At 56.1% G+C, this 11,329-nt stretch overlaps 1 protein-coding gene across 1 annotated transcript in view; it reads right to left on the minus strand.

Annotated features, from left to right (window-relative positions):
- LOC104273395 (1-phosphatidylinositol 4,5-bisphosphate phosphodiesterase gamma-1-like) overlaps positions 1 to 11,175 on the minus strand; it is a gene marked incomplete at its 3' end in the record, with an annotated part of 16,166 nt that extends 4,991 nt beyond the window's left edge. The window contains 17 exon segments of the mRNA XM_009868726.1: positions 1 to 81; positions 937 to 1,124; positions 1,228 to 1,335; positions 1,531 to 1,650; positions 1,933 to 2,101; positions 2,201 to 2,321; positions 2,495 to 2,580; positions 2,681 to 2,799; positions 2,882 to 2,983; positions 3,082 to 3,154; positions 3,939 to 3,973; positions 4,066 to 4,146; positions 4,273 to 4,357; positions 4,993 to 5,040; positions 5,142 to 5,235; positions 5,344 to 5,493; positions 10,956 to 11,175. The exon segment at positions 1 to 81 is cut by the window's left edge and continues 13 nt beyond it. Of these exon segments, the coding sequence (XP_009867028.1) occupies positions 1 to 81; positions 937 to 1,124; positions 1,228 to 1,335; positions 1,531 to 1,650; positions 1,933 to 2,101; positions 2,201 to 2,321; positions 2,495 to 2,580; positions 2,681 to 2,799; positions 2,882 to 2,983; positions 3,082 to 3,154; positions 3,939 to 3,973; positions 4,066 to 4,146; positions 4,273 to 4,357; positions 4,993 to 5,040; positions 5,142 to 5,235; positions 5,344 to 5,493; positions 10,956 to 11,175 (1,880 nt within the window).
- Positions 11,176 to 11,329: the final 154 nt, after the last annotated feature.

Consider the following 11,329-nt stretch of genomic DNA (forward strand, 5'->3'; position numbering starts at 1 on the left):
AGGTTGCCGTCAAGGTAGAACTGGTTGGCTCCGGCCTCCTGCCGTGAGTGGATCCGGCAGTGCTGCACCCGGCTGGATCTCCTGTCGTGGAGGAAAGGCAGGGGTCAATCAATTTGGGTCAACATTCTTTACCCTGAGGGTGCTGAGGCACTGGCACAGGTTGCCCCGGGAGGCTGTGGATGCTCCATCCCTGGAGGCGTCCAAGGCCAGGTAGTGGGAGGTGTCCCTGCCTTGGCAGAGGGGGTGGAACTAGATGATCTTTGAGGTCCCTTCCCACCCAAATCATTCTAGGATTCTGTGATTCTGTGATCCTATGATTGATTCTATGATTGATTCTATCATTGATTCTATGATTGATGCTATGATTCCATGATTCTTGGGGTTCCGTGCACTGCACGAAAAGGTGATATTTCCCCTCCCCACACACAAGCCATTCACAGAACCATAGAATCATAGAATCACAGAATCACAGAATCATTATGGTTGGAAAGGATTCTGTGATTCTGTGATCCTATGATTGATTCTATGATTGATTCTATCATTGATTCTATGATTGATGCTATGATTCCATGATTCTTGGGGTTCCGTGCACTGCACGAAAAGGTGATATTTCCCCTCCCCACACACAAGCCATTCACAGAACCATAGAATCATAGAATCACAGAATCACAGAATCATTATGGTTGGAAAAGACCTCTTAAGATCATCAGGGCCAACCCCCAACCCAACACCACCACGACCACTAAACCATGTCCCAAAGTGCCACGTCTACATGTTCTTCGAACACTTCCAGGGATGGCGACTCCACCACTCCCCCGGGCAGCCTGTTCCAGTGCCTCACCACTCCTTCAGGAAAGAAATTTTTCCTCATACTGGTGGGATGCCCAAGCTGGCTCAGGGAAGGTGAGATCCTACCTCCCCCACTGAGGTTCCTACCAGAAGGAGAGGGTGTAGTCGCCCACGAAGGTCTCGCTCTCGCGCACCAGGAAGGTGCCGTCCTTGCCGCCCGTCTCAGTGCAGTACTCGTGCAGCAGCTTCTCGGCAATCTGTCGCCCGTCACGGCCACCTCCCAGCTTCCCGTGGAACCACTTCTCCGTGAAGTGCAGCTCGTTGTTGTTGAACTCCTGCAAGTTCAGCCCAAACCGGGTGTTGTCACCCTCTTGTCCTCCTCCAAGGAGTCCCCCTGAAATCTCCCTGCCCCGTGGACTCATCCTGCCCCTCACATACCTCCTTCTGCTCCACCTCCTCTTCATCCTCATTGAACTGGTAACGGGATGTCTCCTCTGAGTAGTAGATCTTGTTGCTCGTCAGGACAAAATAATGGGGGCTCCAGGTCTGGGAGGGAGGCAGACCATGACCAAGGTTGGGAAGATGATGGCATGGAGGGTTTGAGACCCCTGTTTCTGCCCCCTCCTGCCCTCCCCAGCATTGCAATGGTCTAGGAGAGCCCATGCCTCATGCCCAACCCAAACCCCAGTGCTCATCCTTATCTGGCAGATCCCCCTCAGCCATCAGCAGGGACACCCTTACGTGGTCAATGGGGTCTTCAAGGTAGAGGATGCCATTCTTGATGGAGTTGCTGATGTCATTCTCCGAGTAACTGGCGGTGGAGACCTCCTCGTACAAGTTCCCTTCGACCAGCTTCTTGTGCTGAGGACAGCCCAGGGTGGGGGGCTCAGTGGTGGGGATGGTGCCCCCATCACACTGAGCTCCCAGCCCTTGGGTCACGTTTTGGCTCCTGCAGGTCCCTTCCCACCACTCCCTGTTCCCCTTGACCATCTCGTGCAGTAGAACATTGGAGAGATGTCCTACTTGCTCACAGAGAGATGTCACTTGAGCCCCAAGATTTGGGAGAATCACCATTCCCCCCAGCCCAACACAATCCTTGTCTCTCCTGCAAAGAGGAGCTTTGGGGTGGTGCCCATTCCGCACCTTGATTAGGATCTTCTTCTTGAGCTGGGTGGGCGAGGGCAACTCGTCGGCGTTGATGTCCACCGGCTTGGTGAGCAGCATGTCCCCAAAGACCTTCTTGAAGTGAGAGGCCATGTTCCTCTGCTGGACGATGCTGCAGTGATCTTCAATGGAGAGGATGATGGGGAACCTGGAGGAAGCAGGTGGGAGTGGTGACCTCAGATGAAGGTGAAGGAGAGGTCGACCTCCTCTCCCAGAACTGGGGTGTTGTTAGGGGGTTGGGGCTTACTCAGAGGTGACAAAGGCATGTTCCTTGATGGTGTGCAGCACATCCAGGAACTTGATCTTGGAGGTGAGCGTGTGGCCATGGTAGATGATGGGGAGATCATCTGGGCCATCCCAGCAGTCCACTGAGTGGGGAGACACTTTAGTTAACCCATGCTGGTCGCTGACTGTGAACTGGGGACCACGTTTTCGAGCCCCGAGAGGACGTGGAAGATCCCCCCACCCCCGTGCTGTGGGATGAGTGTAGGGGATGGTCAGTCTGACGTGACACGAGGTGTGAAATGCTGTGGGGACTCACGCTCGATGCAGCGGCAGCCCATGCGCAGGCAGCGGGCATACGCCTCCAGGGAGGACTCGCTGGAGAACTGGTCCCCCGTCAGGTACCTGCAGAGCAGAAAGAAGAACCATCAGTGGCCAAGGCTGTCCTGGCCAGGGTGATGGGATGTTCACGGGGGTCACTGAGGAGAACCCACACTGTCCTTACGTGTTGTGGGAGGAGGAAATCCAGTACTGGGAGAGGGGATGATTCATCTCCTCGGGCACCACGCGCTCATACTTGGAGTCCATCACCATGTTCTCCTTGGAGAAGAGGTATGTGAGGAACTGGGTGGGGAAAACAGAAAGGTCAGAGGCTGATGGCACCAAGGAGACACCCCTGAGTGGGTCCTGCATGGGACCAACCCACCTCATCCAGCTGGAAGGAGGGGTCTGTCGCCTCGCTTGAGTTCTCCTTGAGGTAGGTGCACATGTAGTCCCGCACCATGCCCACGTCACTGGCCCAGGATTCCTGGAGTGCAAACACGGCCGTTGTTACAGAGGAAACTGGGCTGGGGTATCCCATGGGGGTTCCTAGGTTGGGACTGAGTGGTCTCTATGAGCACCCACCTTCTGGTCGTGCAGCAGGAACTTCTGGAAGTCATAGAGGGAGACTTGGCACAGCTCAGGGCGGTCCACGTTCCTGCCACGCAAAGCAGCCATCAGCGAGGACCACGAGCAGGAGTTGGGGTAGATCCCACGGGAGATTTGAGGCTGCCAGCAACCTTCTGCAGCTCAGTCTCCCCGTGCTCCCCACTCCTGTCAGCTATGGGCGCTGGCAGCGGGCTTGGGGAAGCACAGGCAGGGCGACATGTCCCTGGCAGCCATCCCTGCTCTTCTCCTGGTCACATCTCTGCTCCCATCTCCACACCCATCCTCACTTAAATCCCTGCTCACCTCTGCTCCCATCCCCTCTTCCACCCCTGCTCAGACTTGCTCCTGATCCCCACTCCTGTTCCCACTACCATCCCTGCTCCCCTTCCCAGCTCCAACCCTGCTCTTCCCTGCTCCCATCCTGTCCCTCCTCCCAGCCCGTCTCCCATCCCTGCTCCCATCCCACTCCCATCCCTGGTCACATCTCCACTCCCATCCCTGCTCCTGTCTCCATTTTCAGTCCCCCCTCCATCCCTTCTCCTGACCCCGCTCCCACCCCTGGTCACACCTCTACTCCCATCCCCACTTCTATTTCCACTCCCTTCCTTGCTCCTCCTGGCTCCAATCTTTGTTCCCATCCCTTTTTCCAACCCTGCTCAAATTTTTACTTCCATCCCCTCTCCTATTCTTGCTCCCATCTCATCTCCCATCCCTGCTCCCATCATCTCTCCCAACCCCTGCTCGGCCCCACCGCCTGGCTTCATTCTCCACCCGACGGATCCCACCCTTGGGTGCTTGGCCAGGTGGGAGCCGTGGGGCTCCTGCAGACCCACCTCAAGGGGAAGGAGAGCTCCAGCTGCTCAATGACCTGCAAAGCAAAGGAGGGGACCAGTCTTAGCTGACGAGGGGACGTGTCATGCCAAGTGGGGGATGCTGGGGAGGACAAGCCGTGGCTCTTACCGACTTCTGTGCATCAAACATCAGGTTTTTGTAGAACTGGATGAAGTGGGAGAAAGTCATCTCATTCCTGGCTTCCACCTCCTGGAGGAGATGATGCTGCATGAGAGTGGGGACGCCCGACCGGGGCCAGTGCCAGACTGGCTGGGGGGGCGGCGTGAAGACCAGATGGTCTTCATGTAGCTGAGGTGCCCGGGGGGTGGTCCTTACCACTAGCTTGTCCCTCAGGAACCTCATGTTGGGGACGCGGTAGTTCACCTGGGGCAACATGGCCTTCAGGTCCTTCACTGTGATGCTGCGGGAGGGTGAGTTGGCATCAGGGGACCAGCCAGACCCCCCCGAGAATGGACAACTCCTGGACGGGTCTCAGCTCCTGGCACAAAGGGTCTCACCCCAAATCCTGGTGCCAGCATGGTCTCTGGTGTGGGGAGGTCCTATCCTGCTGGACTGTGGACTCCCACAGTGGCACAGGACCCCGGCTTACACAGGGTCTGGCACAAGTGTGAGGAGAATGTCAGGGAGAGGGAGTGCATTCAAGAATCAATCGGGCACTCTAAGCCATTATTCCATCTAGGGATGATGGCCACCCCATAACCATTTAAGTCCAAATTCACTTGTTTTGGGCTTTTTCCTGTCTTGAGGAGATGTTTATGGGCTGCATTAATGGTCCAATCCCTCCTGGTGCTGGCGGAAACGCAGCAGCTGGCATGGGGGCATCGATGTCCCCACAGTCCTTACAGCGGCAAAGGTGGGGACGTGCACTCGAGTCTCTGATTTTTGGTGCCTTCATGCACCCCAAAGAACCCGGCACTACTTTGCCTCACAAACCTCACCCCCAGCCTGGCTCAGCCTCCAGATTTGGGGTGTGACCGGGGGGGGGATACGGCCACGTCTGGCCGAATCCACCGGCCGCTCCGTGCCAGCGCTCACCTGCCTTCTCGCGACCGGTCCATCCCATCAAACTGTTTCCGCAGCCACCTGGGAAGGAACAGATGATTCTCAGCCCTGGGGACTAAAACCAGCGAGGTTTTGTCCACCAGATGGGGGTGAGGAAATGGGACCCACTGGTCCTTCCTCACCTCTCGATCTGCAGAGGGGTCTGGGCTTTCTGGGTGTCGACCACCAGCCAGTTGAGGCCTGTTATCCACAGGTTGATGTCCTCCTCGCAGAAAGCTGGAGGAGAAAGAGAAGGGTGGTGACATTGAGATGGGGAAGGCGGCTTGCTGGGGAGGGGGAAGAGCCCAAAAGTGGCCAAGGAGAGCAGGGAGGGAGCCCACGCACCAGCCACGCTGAGCGTCCGCAGCCTAAAGTCCATCCCGTAGAGGATGATGAAGCACATGGTGAAGTCAAGCTTGCGAGCGTCCTCGGGATAGCGCTCGAAATCTCGTGAGTTCTTCCCCAGGCGGATCTCCTTGATCTCCCGAATGTCGACTGTGGGGACAGAGAAACATGGGACTGTCTCCTGCCACCCTGCCACCGCGGAGCCACATGAGGGGCTCGGGGAGGCTGATGGAGGTGGGACTGCCAGGAGGTCATTATGTTCTCCGGGGAGCCTTGTCCCTAAGGTAGGACATCTCCACGGCACCGCCCACGGGTGTGCGATGGTATTGTGGGTGCTGTGGCCATGTGTCCTCCAGAGAGACATGTCCCCACCATGCTCCAGTGACGTGTGATGGCACCATGGGTAGTGCATGTCCTTCAGGGAACCACGTCCTCAGAACAGATCATGATGGCATCAGAGGTGCCACAGCCACGTGTTCTCCAGTGATCCGTGTCCCCAGGACACAGAGCATCCCATGGTCTGTGAGAGCACCACGGGTGCCACAGCCACATGTCCTCCAGGCAGCCACGGCCCTGGGATGGGTTATCCCTGCAGCCCTGCCTCCAAGTGTGTGATGGAACCTCACTCCTCTGTGTCCTCCAGGGACTTGTGTCCCCAGGATGTGGCAGCCCAAGAGCGCTGCTCATGTGGTTTCCCAACTTCGTGGGTGCCACGTGTCCTCTGGGCTCAGCCTGCCCCATCCCAACCAGTGCAGCATCTCCAGCTGCCTCTTCCCTTCTTTCTCCTCCCCCAAGGACAGACCCTTCTCCTGGGCAAGCCGAGCTCATCTTTTCATAGAAGACAACTGCCCAAAGGTGGCAATTTGCAGCCCCGCAGGGCGTTGCTTTCCTGCTGCGCTGCTCTCTCATTATCTCGCTATATAAAGCTTCCCTCGGCGGCGGGAGGGCTGGGTTTCCGGACCGCGGTCTTCCTCACCGCTACGCCGCTGAGGGAGATTTCCAATGGTTTTGCCTACTGGACACATTCCACCGGGAGCAGAAGAATATTAATAATATGATGATATTAGTAATAACACCTAAATTTGTTCTCGATACCACGAGCCTCACCCCCCTGGGGTAGTTTTGCGTTCCACGCCTGAGTCAGTGGCATCGGAAACAGCTTTGTAAGGCCACGGATGACCAGACCACCGCGCCGGGGTATTGTCCTGCTGAGGAAATGGGTCATTTCCCGGAGAATTTCCAGCCTGGCCACGCATTTCCGATGCAGCGGTGGGGCCGGTGCCTTGTTGGAAACCCTCAGCTTAATCCAAAGTAGGGACAGAAACGCTGAATGCATGGATTGGGGGAGAAATCGGGCTGATTAAGCAAGAAAAGAAGTGCAGAATAGTTTTTCTTGGCGGAAAAGCTCCGGAAAACACTGGAGGCTTTATCCAGCCTTTTCTTGCTGGATGACCGTAAGCCAAATTTCACGGATCAGGGTGGAATTTTAGTACAAGTGAAACACAGGAGGTCTGCAACCCTGCGTTGTGCTTTGTTTTGGGACTAGATCTGAAGAAACAGAACCCTGTTGCCACTTCCATGCAACCCCCATGTCTTGGAGTAAATCCTCTTTGGTACAAAGAGGCAGATATTTGGGGGTTAAAATGGGTTTACATGTTGAAAACCAGCCACTCATCCCCAAACCTACCCATCCACAGGGCATGGGAGAGGGGCGAGAAGCCAGCAGCTACTGGAGCTCCCCCAACAAGTGGCCCCGATTCAACACCTCCAGGATCTGGCCTCTGGGTGCTGCCAATAATTGTAGAATCACAGAATGATTTGGGATGGAAGAGACCTTTAAAGGTCATCTAATCCAACCCCCTTACAGTGAGCAGGGTCATCTTCCACTAGATCAGGTTGCTCAGAGCCCTGTCCAACCTGACATTGAACGTCTCCAGCGATGGAGCTTCTACCACCGCTCTGAGCAACCTCATCCAGTGTTTTACCACCCTGAGCATAAAAAAATTCTTCCTTATATTTAGTCTAAATACACTCTCTTTCTGTTTAAAATCATTATCCCTTATCTTATCTTTGCAGGTTCTGGTAAAAGTCTGTCCCCATCTTTCTCAGAAGTCCCCTATAAGTCCCGAAAGGCCACAAGAAGGTCTCCTTGGAGACTTCTTCAGGTTGAACAAGCTCTCCAAGCTTGTCCTCACAGCAGAGGTGTTCCATCCCTTTGGCCATTTTTGCAGCCTCCTCTGGACCCAATCCCACAGGTCCAAGCTTTTCTCATGCTGAGGACCCCAGAGCTGAAGCTTGTGCTCCGGGAAGGTCTCACCAGAGTGGAGTAGAGGAGGAGAATCCTCTCCCTCGACCTACTGGCCACCCTGTTTTTAATGGAGCCCAGGAGATAATTGACTTTCTGGGTTGCCAGCAGACGTTGCCGCCTCATATCCAGCTTTTCATCCACTGGTACCCCCAAGTCCTCCTCCACAGGGCAAACAGCTCGGCCCCGCGAAGACCTGGGGGAAGAGGGAGCGGCAAGGAGCTGCACAATGCAACGCAGCCGGCGGCTTCCTGGAAACCACATCTGCAGCGGATTTGCAGCGATCATGTCAGAACTATGTCTCCAAACTCCTCCCCGCATTGTCTCAGGGGTCCCAGGCGATTAAAACACTCTGGAAGTCAGTTCCAGCTGCGAAAATCCTTTTTCTTTTCTAATGAGACGAGAGCAGCGCGGTGCAAAGGAGATTTTAAATGGTGGGGAGATGATGTAGGACCTGGTAGTGCGGCTTTTAGAGCCCGGGATTTTTCTCAGTGCATTAAGAGAAAAGCAAAACAAAAGTGGCTGGATGTGCTGGGAAATCCCACTGGCTTGGACAGAGGTGCCGCACCACGAGCCATGTCCCCTCGTGTTCACCTTGGTCATCCCTTCTTCTCGCAAGAACGTGGCAGCTCAGATCCCACCTGGGGTCTGAGGAGGGCGACCACATCCCCCAGGGCTCCCTGCGGTTGTGAAGCTGATTCAAAACCCGCAATAAAAGATTTCCTCCCGGTCCAGCCGTGTCGAACCCCACCTGGATTTTCTCACCCCTAAAAGGTGCTATTTCTACCTATTTGGTGTTAGCGAGGCTGGAGGTGTGACCCCCATCAGCCACCCCTCCAAAATGCTCGTGGTTTGCCAAGCTGCCTTCACCTCTATTTCTTTTTATTTCTGACAAAGATCCGTTTTGGGCTGTTTTCATAGAATACCAGGTTGGAAGAGACCTCGTTTTCCACTCATTTTCATCCACGCATTGGGCATGAGGGTCTGCCCAGGGCGATAAGCTGAAAACCCTCCCGCGGGAGGTTCATTTCGAAGGCGACCCCATCGCTGTGGACTCCATCGGCTGCTTAACAAAGCGTGTAATTAGCCGGCACGGTGCGAGATGTCTCAGGGATCTGTGTGCTGGCCCTGACACCCCGTAACAGAGACATCAGTCGGCCCAGCTAATCCCCCTGCACGCGGGGCGCCGGGTTGAAGGGGGGATTTAAAATGGTTTGGGCAAGCGTGAGATCGGGCACGGGGTAGGGACGAGAGCGGGGATGAAGAAGAGAGCCCGGCGCTTCCATAACATCACGGGGAGTAGAAGGACACGTGAGGATGGAACAGGGCTGGACCAGGGGGTTAAGACGCTCCAGACCAGCACCAAGACAAGGATTTTTTTCTGTTCAGGACTGGAGTAAGCGAGTTGTGGGATGGGATGGCAGGATTGTACTACTTCCAGGGGGGTTTTCTTGGTTTTTTACCCTCTTTCTGGATGACCTTGGAGGACTTTCACTCATTCCCATGGCGGGTTTTGGGCTGTCATGTAGAAGAAGCCAGATAAAAAAGCACTGGTGGGGAAACTGAGGCAGAGCAGCAGGAGCAACTCAAGACCCTGACCCAGCGGTGTGCAGTGCTTCCAAAAAAAACTCCAAATAGCTGGAAATGCGTTATTTCCGTCAGTGGAGAATGAACTCTTCCCTACGAGAACCAAAACCACCCCTCTGAAAATGAGCGCCCTTCCTCCCTTCGCTCATCCCTCCTCCTCCTCCTCCCACAAACGTTGTCCCGTGCCCAGCAGGTCTGGACAAGTGCAGATCCTACTCATCGCCGGGTTCAACCCTCCTTCCTCACTGAAATCCAGACCATGGCCAGCAGTGCAGCTTGGGGTTGGCTCCTTCACGTGGGAGCTGAACCCCTCCTCGGGATTTTGCTCCATCTCGTGCAAAATTAGCCGCCGGTGGCGATTTTTGGGTGGGTAATGGGGTGATTTTTAAGAACATCTCCTCTGAGACCCTGAAGGAAATGGCAGCTGTCATCTCCCAGACCTCCAGGGTGGGCTCTGCCATCACCCAGGTGAGATGATCACCGACCACTGGGTTCCTCCCTGTATGGGACTGTGGGATGGGGTGATAGAACCCCAACCCCATGTTTCCATCTCTTTTCAGCTCAATTTAAGCGGAGGTGCAAGTCTCATGGTAACAAGCGACCACACAACGAGCACCAAGGCATGGAGCCTCACCAAAACACGGCGGTGGCACTCCGCCCCAACAGCCTACGAGCCACCAGCGAATCCACAAGGAAGGATGATTTTTATGGCTCCTCCAGTGGGAGCATCTCCAGTGCCACCAGTCCAAGTTGACGTCGCTAATATACGAGGGGCAGAGCCTAGATGGCCAAGTCCTCTCTGGGCTACACAAGGCCACCACCATGCTCTACTCTGTCCCAGCAGCCTGAGCAGCCCACCATGGCCAGAGACGTCTCCATGGTAGGACATCCAAACGTGGCCAGGACCCCACCATGGCCAGGCACCCCCCTAGAGCTGACATCCCAGCAGGGCAGGACATCCCACCACGGCTGGGCGCTCCACAATCAGTCACCCCACCAGGGTAGGGCGTCCTACTATGGTCAAGCACCCCATAACCAGTCACCCCACTAAGACAGGACATCCCATCCCAGCCAGGCACCCCGCAATCAGTCACCCCACCAAGACAGGATATAGCACCTCAACCAGGCACCCCACAACCAGTCACCCCACCAGGGTAGGACATCTCACCATGGCCAAGCACCCCACAACCAGTCACCCCACCAGGGTAGGACATCTCGCCATGGCCAGATGCCCCCCAAACAGTCACCCCACCACAGCAGGACATCCCACCACAACCAGGTACCCCATAAAGCCCACTAGGGTAGGATATCCCACTGTGGCCAAGCACCCCACAAGAAGTCACCCCACTAAGGCAGGACATCCCACCATAGCCAGGCACCCCAAAATCAGTCACCCCACCAGGGTAGGGCATCCCACCACGGCCAGGCACCCCACAAACAGTCACCCCACCGCAGTAAGACATCCCACCACAGCTGGGCACCCCACAAACCCCACCAGGGTAGGACTATGGCTAAGCACCCCACAACCAGTCACCCCACCACAGCAGGACATCCCACCATAGCTAGGTGCCCCCTAGATAGTCACCCCACCACCGCAGGACATCTCGCCATGACCAGACAGCCCACAAGAAGTCACCCCACCATGGTAGGACATCCCACCACAACCAGGCACCCCAGCAGCATGTCCCCAACCCCCAGCACCGCTGCCACCGATACTCACTCTCCCCTTCCACCTTCTCGGGCGTCCGGCTCCAGATGATCTGCCGGGTCTCCAACTTCACCTGGAAGGTCCTTCGCTCCGGCCTCTGCGACTTCTTCTGATAGAACAAGGTGAGGACGGTGCCCATCTCCAGACAGCGGAGGATCCTGCCCATGTCCCCCGCTTCCATCCTGCCGTCCTCCAGAAAGCCATTGACGCTGTTGAGCCTGGCCACGGACATCTTCACTGCGCGGCCATCGCCCGGCAGAGCCGCAGAGCTGGGGTTGTCTCATGCAGGAGAGGACGAACCGAAGAGCCGAAACCTCCTTGGGGATTTTGTTGGGTTTCCTCGACAGCCGACGTCCCCTCCGCCGCACCGCGGCCGCGACACGGAG

Source organism: Apaloderma vittatum, unplaced genomic scaffold (assembly GCF_000703405.1).
Source record: "Apaloderma vittatum isolate BGI_N311 unplaced genomic scaffold, ASM70340v1 scaffold10874, whole genome shotgun sequence".
NCBI lineage: Eukaryota > Metazoa > Chordata > Aves > Trogoniformes > Trogonidae > Apaloderma > Apaloderma vittatum.